General features: G+C 37.1%; 1 protein-coding gene across 1 annotated transcript in view; it reads left to right on the top strand.

The window, feature by feature from the left end:
- Nucleotides 1-18,849, top strand: part of ZNF236 (zinc finger protein 236) — a 60,269-nt gene that overhangs the window by 39,635 nt on the left and 1,785 nt on the right. The window contains exons 22-30 of the mRNA XM_010146064.1: nucleotides 2,587-2,952; nucleotides 4,922-5,067; nucleotides 6,283-6,526; nucleotides 6,979-7,158; nucleotides 8,390-8,542; nucleotides 9,834-10,021; nucleotides 11,646-11,777; nucleotides 13,393-13,590; nucleotides 16,960-17,089. Coding sequence (XP_010144366.1) covers nucleotides 2,587-2,952; nucleotides 4,922-5,067; nucleotides 6,283-6,526; nucleotides 6,979-7,158; nucleotides 8,390-8,542; nucleotides 9,834-10,021; nucleotides 11,646-11,777; nucleotides 13,393-13,590; nucleotides 16,960-17,089 — 1,737 coding nt within the window. The remainder of the gene's footprint in view (nucleotides 1-2,586; nucleotides 2,953-4,921; nucleotides 5,068-6,282; nucleotides 6,527-6,978; nucleotides 7,159-8,389; nucleotides 8,543-9,833; nucleotides 10,022-11,645; nucleotides 11,778-13,392; nucleotides 13,591-16,959; nucleotides 17,090-18,849) is intronic.

Here is an 18,849-nt window from a genome sequence, read left to right as displayed (position 1 = left end):
TAATATATAATTATTTTCCTCATGGAAGCTTCCTTTCCAATTCAGTGTATTTTTATTTTGTACTACTGTTTACCGAGAACTACTGCTGTGTCACACCAGATCTCTGTGTAAAGTTGTGTCTTGTCTCGGATAGTAGCGGATGCTAAGGGTAATGAAAAGAACAAAGCAGGTTAAAGCAGTATGCAAGCTGTGGGACCCTGAACTAGTAGCTCACAGCTTTTAATGGAATATTTTACTTCTAGTTTTATGCAGTTGTTTTCTGAACCCAGAAAAAAATCAGTAAAATGAATGGCCTCTAATATATCCGCTAGTAATAAGTTCCTTGATGCAAATTTGGTGTTCAGTGTGCCATCTGCTGCTGTTGTTCCTAAACCCACTAGTACTTTTGTTTGAAAAGTAATGAGAAGTTGTTCCCTCTGTTTCTGTTTTCAAGCTTTTTATTATGACTTTCCAGACTTCTGAATAATACAAAACAGGGCTTTGTAAGTTAGTATCTTAATATCCTTAACAGATTTTTCCAACCTGTTGTTCATCCTCTCTTCCACATTATGTGTATTACAATTTTGGTTAGCATGGGTCCTCACTCAGGTGCTTAAAGAACTCCCTTGCTCACTTCCAGCCTTGTGAAAATTTTCCATGTAATCCTACCTTTGTTTTTGGTCTTATAACTATTTTTCTTTAATTCATGAAAGGTCTCTGTCCTTTCATCCAGTGTCAGCAGGTTTTTTTTATGGTCCTTTGATATAAAACCAGTGTAAAATTAAAAAAATCCAGATACAGTCCCGTCAATGTGGTTGTCTTCAAAGAGCTCTTAGAGATTTGTCAAGTGTGATTTTCACTACAAAAGCCACATCAACTATTCTCTATTATAACTCACGTGATTTTTCTTGGGTTTTTTCCATTTTCTTTTATAATTTGACCAGCTTGTGTTGGATGAAGGTGAAGTTTAACTGGTGTGCAGTTTCTGCATTTGAGCCTGGAGGGTTGCATTAATCTGTGGATAACACCTACAGCTACAATAATTAATGGGTTTTATGTTGAGCCATACTTACATTATATAAATGAACAATAAAAAAGTACAGGGTGAGTGTCTGAAACTCCCCTAACATCAGCTCTGTTTGAAAAGCTGCTCCGCTCCTCACCTGTAGAAGAAAGTTGCCTGGACGGGAACCTTCATCTGTATAAACACTGATGTACTTTTGTGTGTCTCTTTTTTAAACTCTCTCCCAATGGATATTTTTTTCTTTAGTGGGAAGGAGTGCTAATGGTTTCTGTGTGGTACTCTTGACTGTGGTAGACAACTTTGCTGCAGACCAGATGTCCTCTGTTTTACTGGCCCATGTTACTCTTGGGCTCTCTCCTCTCTATTGTTTGAAAGAGGACATTGCCAGAGGTTTGCTTAGTTTTCTTGAACAAAAGGTGGCAACAGTGTTAGGCTTTGTAATCTAAATCTGTAATGTGAAGTAGGTTGAATTGCAGTTCAGGAATTTGATGAGAGATTCTTCTGTGTAAACTAGAACTCAAAAAGAGGACTCAGAGGCACATACTGGTCTTCTGACTTCTTTGCCAACTATAATGACTAACCACCAGGGTATAGTAGTTCTGATCTAGAAGTTAAGTCAGCTTCGTTTCAGGGTTGATCTAATGGGTGACTTAGTCACATTTAGTGCTGCTATTTTCTTTTTAATGTATTTTTCCATCACGGCTATAGAGAGGTTTTAATTTTAGCCTTTCGTAAGGCAGCTATACAAAACGCAGTGATTTCTTTCCTTGTTTAGCCAGGGAGCAATGTTGTGCTGGGAAGGCCTTGGAACTTCAGGAGCTGTGGTGGGTTTTCAGCTGCAGTGGAATGTTTTCTGACACATGTTTACATCAAGCTTTTTTGTGAATTGTACAACTGTGTATATCGTTAATGAAATGGACTCCGTAGTTAACTGTTATTAATAAGATACTAAAAATCCCACTTGAGACTAAGGATTTCTTTCAAATGTTGCACAATCCGAATGGAGAGCAGAGAAAGAGGACTCTGTGTGTATACACCACATTTCTGTACTTCTAGATTACTTTGAGGTGGTTGCTGTTTTCTTTTGGAATATTATCTTGCTTATAATTTATTCATTTCCTACTTGTAATCCATTAATATTAGTCAGTATTGAGGTAAAGGCTGAAACTGAACTATAAAGCTGCTGGAATTAAAAAGGAAATGAGTGGCTAAGTAAGGAGAAGCTAAATGCTGAAGAGATGAAACTTTTAATTCACCAGTTTTGAGCTGCATAGTAGAAACAACATGCTTAGTCCAGAAGGTGAGATGATGAGGACAGAGACGTCAAGGTGACCAAATAAGGGTCTGCATTAAAGTTTTAACAGCATATCATGTTTTAGAAATAGGAAAAAATGAAGATACTCTTCATTGAGATGCTTAATTCATTTGAAAAGCAGCCAAAATATGAAGAAAAAAGCTAGTTATTTCAAATTTATTCTGTTCAAATTAGTTGAGAATCTCTATTTTTTAAAAATTGTTGGTTCAATGCTACTGATTTTTAGAGGTTTTATCACTTATCTTTCTGTTTTTTGAAACTTTTCCAGGCCAGAAGCTCTTCAGTTGTCATGTATGCAGTAATTCTTTTTCTACAAAAGGGAGTCTAAAAGTCCACATGCGTCTGCATACAGGAGCAAAACCCTTTAAATGTCCACACTGTGATTTACGGTTTCGTACTTCAGGGCGCAGAAAAACCCACATACAGTTTCATTACAAACAAGAGACAAGGAAAGTTAGGAAGCCTGTCACCCGTACTTCAGCCGAGGGTCTGCAACCAGTCAGTCTTCTCAATTCATCCTCAACAGATCCTAATGTTTTCATCATGAATAACCCTGTTGTGACCAGTCAGTTTGATCAAAATTTTCTTCCGCAAGGACTTGTGGGCCAGACTATCCTGCCTGCTTCCATGTCAGGTAAAAATGGATGACTTTTTGGTGGTGGTGTTGAGATCAAGTACAGAGCTTTGCTTTCTATTAGAGTTCAGAAAATTACACCAAACACTACTTTCGGACAGGTAAGAGTTGTACTGAATTCATGATTTAATGCACAGTAGTGACATAAAAAAAAACCCAGTGTGTTTATTTAACGATGACTGGGAAAATGCACATGGTTCCCCTAAAAAACCTCTCTTCAGTTCTGCTGTGGTGATACACTGCAGAAAGGAAGAAAATACAGATAACAAGTAGCTGGAGTACTTGTGTTCTTTTTGGTAATACTCTGCTGCCTTTTATTAAACAGTAGAGAGGCAAAACAGTTATTCTATAAGGTTTTCATTCCATAGGATTTATTTTGTGTTCAAGCATTAGATCATAGAGCAAAGGAAACACACTCTTCATTGTTCGTGTAAATAATTAGTGTAGACAAACTTTTACGTGCACATGCACTGCTGTACGTGTGTAGATAGTAGTCCAAAATAAAGAAACACAGATCCAAAAAAAAAAAACCCCAACAACAACAAAAAAACCCCACTTTAGCAATGCAAAAACCTATTATTATACCTGTAAGTATGTGTGTTAAATACCTAGGACATGAAGTCTTAGCGATTGACGGTGACTACAGCTGCATTAGCACATGAAATGTGCCACAGACCATTGTTCGACTCTGAGGCCAACTGACACAGGATACCCAACGTGCCTCACGTTGCAAGAAAATGACCTATTGAGAATGATCCTCGTAACTTCTAAACTGCTTTCAGGAATTGTTTGTCTAGGTGCTAACTGGACTCAAGCAAGGTTGAGACAGGGAGAGCTTTACGAGCAGGGTTGGGGTAAGGGTTTAGGGTTACTGGATGTGTTCCCTAGTACTGTTAAAATTTACTTGAATTTGACTCTTGGATTGTCTGTCTGTTACTTGAAAGTGAGGCTTCGATCTACTGTGCTGCTTTGGCACTTTTCTCAGTACATGTCTCTGGTTTTGAAGGTGTGTCCACAAATTCACAGTGATGTATCAGTCTTTTAACCATAACCATTCCAGCTTATCCTTATTTGACCTAAGCTGTTGTCCAAAACCAGCAAACTGTTGGTTGTTAGGAAGATACTGGTAAATGTTGTTTGAAGGCAGAGTTAGTGATAAATTTGTGCTAAAAAACTGCCTGATGTCTGCTTGGATTTTTGAGTGAACAGTCAGATGGAGTCTTCGCATATTCAGATGTCCTAGAAATAGGCAGAAACCTTCTTAAACTGAGATTAGTGATGTGGGTTTTGCCCAGTATGGGTGTTTTTTGAGTGCATTGTAAAGCAGATTAATTATTCTAATGGATTTTGGAAAGGGGAAGATAGATGTTTTTGAAGCATCAACCAAAGGAAATGGTTTGATCATATTGAAGGTGTTTGGAGAAGAAATTATGTCAAACACAAGGTTAATTCTTCCTTATATTCTCTCAAGACATTTTGTAGAGTCTATTCAACTTTTGAAATCAGGAGCTTTCCAGCTTCTGAAGATGTTGGATTTCAAATGCTAATGTACCTTTATTTCCATCCACATGTGAGTACGTAGGATGGACTTAGATACCTTCTTGAACAATGTTTGTACTGTGCAAACGTGTGGCAGCAGCTCTCGTGTGTGTTCGGAGTCAGAATACACATACCCACATGTGAGTGGAATGGCACACTCTCCAGGGAAGTTTATTCCACACTTCTTCAGGTTTCCAAAACTACTGTGGAGTGATTCTTGTTTTGTAAGATACTGGCTAGTGCTTAAATAATAACAGTCCTTAAATTACAGAGAATTGATGAAGGTTAAAAATAAGCAATCATCTACTTCAAATGATTTTTCTTGGCATAAATAAATATGTGTGTATACCTTTTATATTGATTTAATTTATAAAAACAAAAAGTGCAATGATAAAGAAAAACATTATAATATAACTGTTTTCTTTGGTAGCTGGAGGTGACTTAACTGTGTCCTTGACAGATGGTAGTTTGGCCACTCTTGAAGGAATACAGTTGCAACTTGCTGCTAATCTGGTTGGACAGAATGTTCAAATTTCTGGAATAGATGCTACCAGTATTAACAACATAACATTACAGGTAGGTTGCTCACAGTTTCGTGCTTTTGATTTTGCAGAGTCGCTTTGAGAACTGAAGGAATTTGAAGGGAGCATACATAATTCTGGAAGAGTTCCCTTGAGTGAGGCACAGGGCAGTACCATGCTGTATGAGTTGTATCGTGTTAGAACACTGAAAGAAAGAATAGCTGCACAGTGGGCTTTTTTCTGGTTTGGCTTCTTTCTCAGTTTTTCAGGTTTTTTACTCCTCTGGAATTTTGGCAGATCACTTTAAAATCTGGTTTGTTTTGTTTTTTTCTTTTCATTTAATTGCATTTTGTCTTTTCACTTCAGAAGCATTTCAGGCTCCCCACCCAACTCCTCAAAAGAGCACCACTCCACTGCTGCACCACCCGCAAAGAAAGAAACCCAAATTATTGCACAGAATGTTCTTAACATAAGTCATCGGTGTTATTGGCATGATTTTAATATTTGGATTCACAGTTTAAATTCCCCTTGAACTTGCAAGATGAATGACAGAAAAAATTGAAATGATTACATTTAAAAATTTGTATTTGAAATTATGTGAAATAATTATTTTCATAAACTTGGTCATGTTTGATCAGTTGCACAGAATCATTGAGATTGGAGACCTCTGGAGGTCACCAGGTCTAACCCCAAGGTCCAGGAAGGGACATCTTCAGAGTTGCATTGGTTTGCTCAGTCTCTCTACTCGAGCAGTTTTTAGCGTTAGACAAAGGAAACTGTGTTTTAATTTTGTTTTCCCCATTCCCTAAACATACATAAATAGTAAAACGTCCGTCAGTAACTATCGAGCACAGTTGTTTGACAGTGAACGGGGACTTTAATGAGCCCTAGGAGCTGAAAAAGTAGATAATTTTTGATAGCAGTCTTCCCTCTGCTCCATGTCTTCATTTTCAAAGACCTGAAGGCAGGGATAAGCTTGGGTAACTGGTGCCCAGTGTGCTCATATGTGACCATGATCACTGTTTCCCAAACATTTTGCTGAGGGAAGAATCTATAGGTGAAGCTGAATAGACTATTTACATAGTGACTTTGGAGACTGGCTATATACAGATAGTTTAAAAAATTTAAGTTTAAAATGCTTAATTTTAAAGTTTAAATATTATGTATACTATATATGCAATTAATGTAAATTTGGGATCTATGTTAAAAATACTCTCTTAACCCTTATTTGTTAACTTCAGATTGATGAGATTGAACACTTGCTTTTCAGATTGATCCAAGTATTCTACAGCAGACGTTACAGCAGAGTAATTTACTTGCCCAGCACCTAACTGGGGATCCCAGTATGGGTCCACAGAATCCTCCTCTCCAGGCAACAGAAAATGCAGTGCCAGCTAATGTGGTTATTCAGCCTATATCAGGCCTGTCTTTGCAACCCACAGTAACGTCATCTGCTAACATGACAATAGGATCCCTCTCCGAGCAAGAGTCGGTGCTCACAACCAGTGCTAGCGGTAAGCAGTGCCAACAGTTTTACCATGCTTTGAATTTTGTAATAGGTTTACCGATGGTGTCACCCACGGTGAGAAGAGCCTGCCTCCTGCCCCCACCAAATACCCCAGTTAGTAAAATAAGCATACAGTTCTTGTATGAGCATCTTCAGCAAATTTTACAACTTTCGGTTATGTTATTTTATGTAAGTTTATTCAGAATGTGGACTGTCTAATGAATATATTGAAGAACGTTTATAATCTAGAAAAATACAAAAATCTTTGTTCAGAGGATCTTAATCTGCAGAGGAATAAATTGGATATGAAAATTTATTCTTTAGAATACAAGTTCTAGCATCTTACCTTGGCTACATCATTTATAGTAGTTCAGAAAATATTGTATTAATTGCTTTTAAAATTTGCGTGTATTATGAAGAAGGATCTTACCGAATTTTTTTTGTTCTACACACATTTAGGTGCTCAGGACATCTCTCAAGTCATGACTTCCCAGGGTATGGTATCATCTTCAAATGGACAACATGAAATAATGTTGACCATAAATAATTCCAGTTTGAGTCATGTTCTAGCTCATGCTTCATGTTCTACTACGACAAACTCATCAGGAAGTCCTCAAGAAATCACTCTTACAATATCTGGTTGGTATTTTTAATGATCTTTAATGGTACCAGATCTCCATTTTATAAGGTAGCTTGTACAGGAGCATTTGAGGATATTTTCACAGTCTGCAGCTTTCCCGTGGTGTATTTTTTTTATATTCATCACCTTTAAAGATATTCCCCAAATCTGCTTTGGAAAACCAAGTGTATTTGCTTTGAGGACACATTTTAGATTGGTTTCCTATTTTATTTATCGCCCTGAGTCAGCAGATGTTTATCTCGGTGGCAAAGCCCATATAACCAGTTGTTATTTCCTCGCTATGCCTCGCTTGGGGTAGTGCAGCTCCTGGGTAGTACTGGGATGTGAATAAGCAGGGCAGGCATTGGGAAAGTGTTTACTTAATCTAGTTTTCTTTAAATGCCTGTGGAACCATTCTGTGAGGTGAACTCGTCAGTTTTATAATATGTGGAAGTACTTCTGGTCTCTGAATGAATTTAGACTGACTTTCTTACTGCCTCTAAGAGGCTTATCTTATATACACTGTAAGTGTTGTTCTATTTCCCCCAAAGATAGTGTGGTTTTTGTATCATAACATTTCTTTAGAGCCAGTATAGTATTTAGTGATTTTTCCTTTTTTTTTGTTTCTTTCTTTTCCTTTTTTCTTTTTATCTTTTCTCCTTTTCCATTTTCTGTAACATGTTAAGCATCGCAACAATGTCTCTATTAAGTCAGGGTCCCCTACCTATATTTTTGTGCTTGTTAATGGGTGTTCAGTCATCTAAGAAAAATGGTGTATAGGTGTCCAACAACTGACAGTCTGCTTTGTTTTGGTACGTCCTATGCTTGTTGACCATTCCATGAAACACCATGTGAAGTGATGTTTTTACAAAAGAAGACATGTCCAGTGCAATTCATTATCCGTACAGTAAATCGAAAAAATCACATTTTCACTATTAGCCTTTAGTTTGCTAGATTTTTATAGTTTCATGAATTTGGAGTCTCAAATCTAGATAAATAAGGTCAATACCTGTCTAAATAATAGTAATTTCAGGTATTTTTCTACATGTTAGTATCTAGATATGTATAATCACATCTGTATTAAAAACTTGCAAACCCTCTGTCTAAAAAGTTGTATGTGTAGAAATTTACTTTGTATTTTGGTGGTATTTTCTATTTTATTATTTTATGATCACTTGTTTATAGTTCTAAGTACAGTAGCAGAATAATATTGAGACATTTCTGGTTATAATAGGACTAATTTCTATTCAGGCCAAGATCTTATTCCACATAATCCTGGAAGCAGTGATCTGAGTAGTGGCTTAAGGCTGACAGCGCCAACCATCAACAGTCAGACTACAAGTGCTACATTAACTATAAGCAACGACCAGCTTCTTTCTCAGGGCACTTCACTAAATGCTCCAGGTATGCATCAAGTGATTTTTCTAATGAAAAATAGTAGCATTTTGTTAAATATTAGACTAGATAACTAAACATGAAATGGTATAATCTTGCACATTACATTTTCTTGTTAGCCTTAAATTGTTATGCAACTTAAATGAACTCTAGTCCACGTAGTAAGAAGAAAATTAAAACGGGAAGACATACCTGAAATTAGTACTTTGAGGCAGTTACAGAAATATTGAAGGACTGCATGCCTAAACTGAAGGATGAAGAAATCTGATACCTTTGCAGGCAGATGATAAAATATCCTTTATATCAGATTTGCTCTAGTATTCAAACTTTGAGATTTCAAGGACTTACTGCTATGTATATATGTTTATATATGCACAAAAACACGTGTACATGTATGTAGCTGTTCATACTTTCAACCAGTGCAGCAGGCTGCATTGGTTGCACTGGTTGGTTGCGGTAGCTTGCACTAAAACAGACTTATTACTGATATGTAAATAATTTTCATCACTCATATGCATACTTAAATTTTTTCTTATCTTCCTTTTCCTTCACCTGCCTGCTGTCATAGCTTCCTTTAGTGCTCATACACATCTATAAAGCAAATCTGCTTTAATGTCATACTGGGCTAAGCCTTCCCCAGAGTGTCCTCTAAGTGTAACGAATTAGGGAATGAAACAGTAAAACCAGGCAGTTGTATTGCACCTTCTGTATCACTTTCTTAGGTTTTTGAGGCTTGTCATAAACTGAGAGCCATGAGGCCTCTAATCACATGTTGGAGAATCTATAATAAACTGTTATACAGCTTTTATAACCAAACTGTTACGAAATACCTATTAGTAATAAACTGGCCCTTTTTGGTATTACAGATGATCAACTGTATTGCAAGGATAGGGTGGGCGCGTTGGGTTACAGAGGTACCAAATTTTACTGCCGTGAGTCAAAATGCATTTCACAGAGAATTACGAAACTGGTTAGACTGTAGAAATGTGTAACCTGGAACTTCTTCGGCAACACTTCTTCAGGTGTCTTTTCAGCAACAAGTCGTTTCCCGTGCGCCATGTTACAAAGTCCCTGCTTTGCAGTACGATGTCCACCAAGCTACGCTTAGATGTAATTTTTCTAAGTTTATCATCTGACTCTCTGACAATTTTTGACATGTGACACTTAACTGATTGATTTGCTTCCAAAATAGAAAGGCATAGCAAATGGGAGAGAGAAATTAAGATCAATTATAATAAGTTTACAGCTAGGAGTCTATGTATGTGACATAATTTTTTCTACTATTTTGCATATATTCCAGAACTTAATACAACAGGTGGAACAAACCTTCCTTCAGCAACACCCATATCTCAGTCTACAGTTTCTGCCCAGAATTTGGTAATGTCTTCATCAGGAGTTGGAGATGGTAGTGTCACCTTGACTCTTGCTGACACTCAGGGAATGTTGACAGGTGGTCTTGATGCAGTTACACTTAACATCACCTCACAGGTAAGAAATGCTCTTCTGAACTGACAGATAAACTAACATTACTGTCTTACGGGGCAGGAATTGGAGATATTGCTTTGAAAATAAATTTGTCCTGTAAATACACAGTATTTGAAAATTCAGTTAACTTGCCTTCTTTCTGTCAACAGTATTTGCACATTTGCATTTAGAAGCATAAACTATTTGAACAGAAATACAGATATATTTTGCCTTTTTTCTTTTGCAGTGAACACGAGTTCTGCTGTTTCAGATGTTGCTTGAGATCAATTTTTAGTGATAAACTGAACTTTGTACGTCATCACTGTTCAGTAATACAGTTTAGTATTCCTAAACTACTTATTGTTTAATATGGTAAATTTTTCTTTTCCTTCTTGTGAACATGAGGGTTGAAGAGCAGTTGCAACAGTTCCTTTCACAGCAAATAACAGGACAGAATCTAAGTTAAATTGACTGTCTTTAATGACAGCTAATGTTATAAGACACTTTATAAGAATAATGCTGTATGGACTATCATCTCCCCAGTAGCTTTAGTATTAGTTTTTATTGTAATTTTAAGATTTTTGTGGTGTCATCAGAAGCCAAAGATGTGTTGGCAAATAGAGTATATAGAGTGGAGAGAAAAAAAACCCAATAAATAATATTAAAAGACTAAAAAGTTAATATTTAGGGTCATTGTGTGGTTGGCATTTCAGTGTAGATTTTACATGCAGAAACTTGGGCCGCTTCTCCTTTCTTGTCTTAACTTAGATTGCTTTTTTTACTTGCTTTTTGAGCTGAATTAGAATGCATAAATGTATATAAATGAAAGATTGTTTATTTAGCATATGGTGTGATTAAACCTAGTGAAGCAAAGTCTGTAAGGATGATTATTTGCATTCCTCTGCTGTTTTGCTCTTGAGAGAGGAAGGAAAGAATTCTCAAATAGTTCTTATGACACATTTGTGGTTTCTGGCATGGAGTAACAAGGCAACGTGGTTTTGCTTCAGATTTTGTAATAATTTAAGTGATTACATTTGGCAGTATTGATGATTATTAATAAGACACTATGCCTAATGTTAAGGCAGGCATGAAAATAAATGAAACATTGTTTTTGGGCATTATGCAGAGTGTGTGTTGCAGGAATTGTGGTGAATAGACAGGTAATACATAAAGGTATTAATAATTTCCTGGGGAAATTGAGAAGTCTTTAATGTAGAAATTGAAGTAGTATTGTGGTATAAGTAATTTTTAAATCTCAATTTCACGTGCTGTGGAAGTAGGTTTAATTAAGAGATTTTTTTAAAAGGTGTTGTGGGAAAACCATGCAGGAACACAGAGTACAGAGGCTAAAGAAAGTATCAGCTGAAGAGGCCAAGACAAGGGAAGGCTGTGAAACATTCAGCCATTGATGCAAGGGTTTGGAAAACTAATCAGAACTGAATCTCTGCTACTGTTACCCTTAAATTGTTAGACTTAAAAGGGAAGGAGAAAAGGAGTGAAAACAGTAGTGCTTGTTCAGAGAGGATTCTGGATTGGTCTTTCAAGGGAAAAAGAAAAGTAGTTTTGATTTGTAAAAGTGATTTACATGACTATAGTTAGCTGTTTAAATATAGTTATTTTACCTTTTTTCTTCTCCCCTCTTTGACAGGGCCAGCCATTCCCTGCTATACTCACAGATTCCAGTCTTGCTAGCCAAAGTGGGTCAGGCCCACAGCAAGTCATACTAGTGAGCCATGCACCCCATTCAGCATCTGCAAACTCTGATGAAATAACGTATCAGGTAGGTGCAATATATTTCTGTTTCTTTTGTGGGCAAAGGACATTATTTATTCAAATTACTGGAATGATTCCTCTATATCCTGAGTTAGGAAGGTTGATGTCATTCCCAGATGAAAGTATTGGGAAGAGATTCATTGTGACTTCCAGCAACACAGATTCTGGTTTAGGTTTTGAGTTAGAAACACTTTTTCCATATACAAAAAAGAAATACAATTACTATTGTGTTTGTTTCTACAAATTACATAACCATGCTCCCAACACAGCCTGGTCCAAGAATTTCCAAGTAGGTTTTCAATTAAATAATAAAAATAGACAACGTTAAGCTATTGCTACATCTTTTCCATTCTCTTTTTCTAAGCAGATTGCTTTAATAGAGGTGCAACAAAGTCCTTTCAATTTCTTCTGTATTTGAATTTCAATGGAAAAAAGGGCACAAGGAATCTAGGGAATTCTGGAATTCATTGCCGGTAACTTCCTGATACAGATAAGAAGCCAGCAAGGAGAGGTGTTCTTTTGGGCCTGATAATTGCCAAACATGGAAGAACTGATTTGGAATATGAAGGTCAAGGGCATACCTTGTTGCAGTGACCATGAAATTGTAGAACTCAGGAGAGAAGAAAACGAGGCAAATAGCAGGATCACTGCTAGTTTTCTGTCATTCACTGCTACTTTTCTGAAAAGTAGTTTTCTGTCATTCCCTGTAGTGTTGGGTGTTTTATTTAATCATGGTTACAACATTGATTGACCTTTCAACATTTCACCTTTCTCCACTGAGAGGTTCCAGCCAGGTGGAAACACGCGTGCATGCACACAATTTTTTTGTCATTTCTTTCAATATTTTTTCTATTCTCTCTTTGCTTTCTAGCACGGGTAATATTTTATTAAGTTCTGCATCTTTTCAAGTTTAGTTCATCCTGAGTAATTCATGTGGAGTACTATTTCCTTTATCTTTTCTTCAACTTCATTTGTTTATTTTTGTAAGTTATGTATTCTTTTGTATGTATAAAATTGAAGGAATTTTCTGTTATTTATTTGAAGAAAGTGAACTTTTCCAAACACTTCTCGTTGATTACAACATAGCAAAAATGCAGCACAACTCCATCCAAATTCTGTCAATTTTTCATTGTATTTCAGTAGCTCTGGAACTTTGTGTTTGTAGCTCAGAGTTTTACTTCTTCATGAAAGTAGAGTCCCTAATGAAGAAAAGAAACAAACAGAAAATATTCTTCTCCGTACAATCAGAGATAATTTATTTTTTGTCTGAAATGTTTTTGGCTTTGAATTTTGTTTAGTGAGAAATGTGAGAATCAAATCACCTGAGATGCTCAGGAATGTAAAACTGAATATAGGAAAATATTGATACAAACACTCTTTATTTATAATGAGGAAATGAATTTGATCATATTTATAATATTTCTTGTTTCTTAAAATGCACCTGTCATTCTTAAGAGCAATGAAGTACAAGTTCAAATTTACAAGCAACTTGTAAGTTGCTTGCAAGTACTCTCCAAAAATTGGTCACATTGAGGAAGATTTTGAAAAAAAAACATCATTGTGGATGCCTGTTTCATATGCCTATGAAATTATTTGATAGTGGGTTTTTTTAATTGTTACAGGTGGCAGAGGTTTCTCCTAATGTGGCAAAAAGCAGTCAAGCAGAAAAAGAAGGTCGCGTGCACCAGTGTTTTGAGTGTAGTCAAACCTTTTCTTCAGCCACCATGTTGATGCACCATAGTAAAGAGGTCCATGGCAAGGAGAGAATACACGTTTGCCATGTCTGCAATAAAGCCTTTAAGCGTGCAACACATCTCAAGGTATTTGGTTGTAACAGTTGAATGCTCTGTTAATTTCAGCTTTTGTTTTGGACTTTTTGCAATATTAATGAGAAGTATCTATTACCCCTTTCCAAAAGGAAATTTGACAGTGTGAGAGGTGTGCATCTGAGAAAAGGAGTCGAAGCAATAATGTATGTACAGATAGAAAACTCTCTCCTGGAGCGTGGGGAGGATTTTAATGCATATATTGAGTACAGAATGAAAAATTTGAAATCCTGTCATGCAAATAATAGTGCTAGAAAAAGATTTCACTTGCTTTATTTGATTATGTATATCATCACTGCTAATCCTGATTTCCAGGTAAGCTTCTGGCATCATAGGAAGCTCTCTGCTGTGCACTCTACCATTTGATTATTAAATGCCATGTCTTGTGAGCACAAGTGATATCTGCAGAGAAAGCATTTGTTTTAAAGTATCCTTAGATTATTGCTGTTGTCTAGTGATATTCTCTATGTAGTTTTCTCTGGATTATGAACTACCTGATACTTCCAAAGTTTTTAAAAAAGTTAGTGATGTGTTTAAGTTTTTAATAGGTTACAGAATGTCTTAAGAATATTGGGCTGTACTAGACAAGTGGTATTTCCAAGCCAGTATCTCATCTCTGAGAGGTACTTAAAGGCAGTGATTTGAAGATGTGCTTTGCAAAAACAGCAGACATATATTATATTATAACTTGCCCAGAATTTTGCCAGATTCCCAGAATTTATAGCACACAATTTCTGGAACCAGAGGCAAAGTCTTCATAGTAAGTACCTCCTAGGAGAGTTTTTCAATAGATTTCCATTCATGTTAGTGTTATATTTTAAGGAAATAGGTCTTGTTTCTGAAGTTCACCCCCTTGGAGTTGATCACGCGTGTCAACCAGACTACTGGTCCCTGGGGAAACTGTCGTAAAATCTGATGGTGTGAAAATGTTAATGTCTGGTTGAGGAGAAACTTTCGGGGTGTGGGGGGTGGAAGTGAAGTGTTGATATCCAAGTATCAGTCTCTCTTCAATTTGTTTTCTTAGAACTAACTGATGTTACATTTTTTTCATAACTAATTGAAAGAGCTTTAAACAGGATATGAAGGGGGAAAGGAATAAAGGCAGACTTGCTAGAGAGAAGCCTGAGGGCATCACATCAGTGTTTGAGAGACAGTGTGCTAGTGAGATCCTTTGGTCTGCTCCACCATGTGCTGAGTTTGATGGAGCACATTTGAAGTGTCTCTGTAGGACGTACGTAGATGCGTAGTACCTTCAAAGTGGAGACGGGATGGAGATCCATGCAACAGCAAAGACACAGGGGAGGTTGATGTGTTAGAAACCACATAAGCGCTCCAGAACAGTCACCAAAAAGAATTAGGGCTTCTTCCTCCCAAAAGGTGGGGTAGGATCAGTAGCCCAACTGAGGTGCATCTACATCAAAACATTCAACGTGGGCAACAAACCAGAGGAGTTCAAAGCCGTTGTGCAGCTGGAAAACTGCGATATGGTTGCAATCATGGAAACATGGTGGTATGACTCACACAACTGGAGTGCTGCAATGGATGGCTGTAAATCCCTCGGAAGGAATGGGCAAGGAAGGAAAGGCAGTGGGTTAGCCTTAGGAAGAGTTTTGACTGTCTAGAACTTGATAGTGGTTTTGAAAGCATCATAAAATTACACAGTCATTTAGGTTGGAAAAAGATCATCGTCCAGCCATTAACCCAGCACTGTCAAGTCCACCACTGAACCCTGTCCCTCACCACATCTACCAGTCTCTTAAGTATCTTCAGGCATGGGGACTCCACCACCTCTCTGGGCAATCCATTCCAATGCTTGACAACACTTTCAGTGAAGAAATTTTTACTAATGTCCCACAAACTGTTTTCAAAAGCATGTGTTTTACGGGAAAGGTGTAAGGGGTTGGCAGTTCTGTTACACTGATCTGTGTCGGTGAAAAGTAACAGGATGTTTTATGGGGGCTCGCTGGATGCTCTCGTGTTTGCTTTTAAGTAGAAAATGGGGCGTGGGTTTTTGGGGAGTTTGGGATTTGTTTTGTTCTTTTGGCATGGGGTATTCTTGTGGCAGACAGAAAGGAGCAGACAGCTTCAGATAATTTTTCTGGAATAGGTCATGCTTCCACTATTTTACTTCTTCAGGAGGTAATGAACAAGAGAAAAGAAAAAGATTTTCTTCATCTCCAACTAAGTTGTGGTTTATGAATATCCTGTGATTATCTGAGACGACCTTTTATTATTTCCTGATAATACTATATTACTGTAATTACTCTAATAATAATATTCTTTCCTGTAACTGTCTCATTGATTTTTCCAGTGAAAACAAATTCTGTAGATGGAATTTGCTACAGTTCACGGAGCAGGGAATAGCACTTTGTAGACATCAAGAGGTTTTATTGTTTAGGCGTGGTAATTAGACTAATTAATACTCTAGTCTGTGATGAATAGACAAGAAAATAATATCCACAGACATTTTAGAAAGTAGTCAAGTACAGTACTGTTTCACATACAATTCTTGATTAGATTTTAAAATCTAATATGTTTGTATTTGCTTTCTAAGCGTGGGTAAAGCCCTTCCCAAATCTTCGTCCGCGAAGCCAAGCCATGATGATCATGAATCTGAATAATATCTTGTTATTAATAAAGATATTTGAATGAAAAAGTTAGTAATAATATAAGATATTCCTTTAAATTAGCTAAACTTCTGGGTCCAGCATCAGTGAATTAGAAATACTGAAGGTAGAACTGTTATTAATGCTTCTGCGTACCAGTAAAACATGATATACCCTCTTTCTGCTTTCGTACTTGCAAGGACCTTAATGATTTTTTTTTTAATTAGTAAATTGTGAAGTGGTTATATTTGCACGTTGACATTATGCAGTCGTGTGTGTGTTCTGTGCTAAGTCCCCAGTTTTTGTAGAGTTTGACAATGATACTTACTCAGGTGCTGAGTAGAAATACCTATGGATTGGGCAAGGGGGGAGATAGATACCACGGAAGGAAGGGAAAAAATCCAGTATTAACTTCGAGTCCACAGTTGTCCAAAATCAAGAGCTCAGGGATTTTTTTAATTTTCTTTGGCTTCACATAATTAGTGAAGGAACTAACGTATGCAAAAAAAAGCCACACATTCTGTTCTTGACAGGGGTTTCAGAAATGTAAAGAATCCTGGTGCATCAGACTTACAAAGGTTTGGTAGACAAAAACAATCTCTCATTTAAAAGGAAAAAGAAATGCATCTTCTTCCAACTTGTCTGCTGATGACTAAGATCCTCTTCTTTTGTCTTCAAAGTGTGAATATATTTCTTCATTAAATACTGAGGGTTTTTTAAATGATCTGAAATGTGGTTTTTTTCTGTACTGGCTTAGGAACACATGCAAACCCATCAGGCTGGACCTTCACTGAGTTCCCAGAAGCCTAGAGTGTTTAAGTGCGATAGTTGTGAAAAAGCGTTCGCTAAGCCAAGTCAGCTGGAGAGACATAGTCGCATTCACACAGGTAACACCAGAAATTATTTTTATCTCACAAGACTTTCTCATGAATATATGGGTGTTGTATTTGGACTCCTTGCTCGTGGTTACAGGTAATTGCATTTACATATCAACTTAAGCTTAAAAATAAATATCTAACCCAAAGAATTTAGAAATAAAAATGAGTGACAGCAGACTTAATCTCGGTTGTTTTGTTTAAAGCCAGAACATCATGCTTCACTTTTGTATTTTGGGAGTGGCAGTACTGCAGTGGTGATGTGAATGTCTTCAAATCAGATTAATGAAAGTGTGTTTTAAGGCGCTGTTTAAAGCAATGTAAAGACACTGGATCTGATCTTCACACATACAGGAGAAGTGCAAATGAGTGGGTGTGCCCAGTGATAATAAATAGGGATGGTCTCGACTGCTGGTGCTGACTGCAGTATGCAGTGCTTCATTGCCATGAAACTACTTAGCTCCTGTGTTTCTACTGCCAGGGCTTTTAATTTGCTGTGTTCTTTTCTGCTTTACTGTTTTCTTCAATTGTTACTCTATCAGAAGACTGTACTGACTTCTCCTAGGGAGCAGACATTTTCTATGATAAAAATGCTTTTCAGGTTGCAGCTTCTGCCCAGCTACAAGTTGAAAGCTGCAAATAGAATAGGCCAACTGCCTTCACCTTCTGTGTCTTAAGAACAGCGTTCTAAAGAACATGAGTTCTGAATATAGGAGTCAGTTCTCCGAAACAACTTCTCTCTTTTCCATACCACTGCTACCAGTAAAGAGATGTTATGGCTTCTAGAGTTAAAAAGTAGAGGGGGGTGTTATCTGCATCACTACTGAGCTGGTGGGGACCAAAGAATTTGACTAGATGTACTGTAGCATAAGAAGACTCCCACAAAAGGACAACTCTTTCAGTGAGTCAGCCAGACCTTTCTTTTTCCCCGGTATCGACATCTGGTAGTTAGCTTTCTGGTGCTCTTCATGCATTTAATGCAAAGTTCCTAATCTCTTCCTTTATATTACCTTCTCAGCCCTGTTGCTTTCCCTTGGTTAGCATTGACTTGCCCGTCTTGTGATGTGTAATTAGAGTTACGTACTTTAATGGACTTTGACTTCGCACCTTCAGATTCAGTCTTGCAGTTGTTGCATCTCTGAAGTACAGACTTGCCTATATAGCCAAGTATCTTGTGCTTGCTCATTTCGTGCATCAAAACTTTTCTCTGGCTTTGACGAAAGCCATTTTACATGAACACAGACACTCACATCCACTCTCCCGTGCTGTTCCAGATGTTTAGAAGGGATGTAAATGTTTATTCAGTAGTGTTTTTGAGATTTTTTTTGTGTGTCAGTATGACATCTCTTAGGCTGTGATGTCTTGCGACCACTGCCGGTATTGATAATTCACATTATCTTGATGTGTCCTTATATAATTGTCTCCCTATTAATTTCTTTTTCTCTTACGTTACATTTACGGCAAGTTCTTAAAGGCAGGGTCTGTCTCCTTGCTCTTTTTTCATGAAGGAGATAATATTGTGCCATTTCAGTCAACGTCTAAGGCTGTGTTCTGTGATATTACAAATTGTAAATGATAAAAGGGTTTCCAGGAAAGACAGGGGGAAAGATTTCCTAAAGGCATGATCCTTGTCTGTGAGTGTTTGTGATTTCTATCTTGATTAAACGTTTTTAATGATGGCTGATGGGTGATACCTACTGTATCAGTAGCCAAAAGGAAAACACGTTATTTCTCTGAATAGCTCTAAATATCTTGTACATTCAGATTTGTCA

The sequence above is a fragment of the Buceros rhinoceros genome, unplaced genomic scaffold (genome assembly GCF_000710305.1).
Source record: "Buceros rhinoceros silvestris isolate BGI_N320 unplaced genomic scaffold, ASM71030v1 scaffold4502, whole genome shotgun sequence".
NCBI classification, from domain to species: domain Eukaryota; kingdom Metazoa; phylum Chordata; class Aves; order Bucerotiformes; family Bucerotidae; genus Buceros; species Buceros rhinoceros.
Note: the sequence above shows the minus strand (reverse complement) of the source record. Positions and strands in the feature narration are given on the sequence as shown.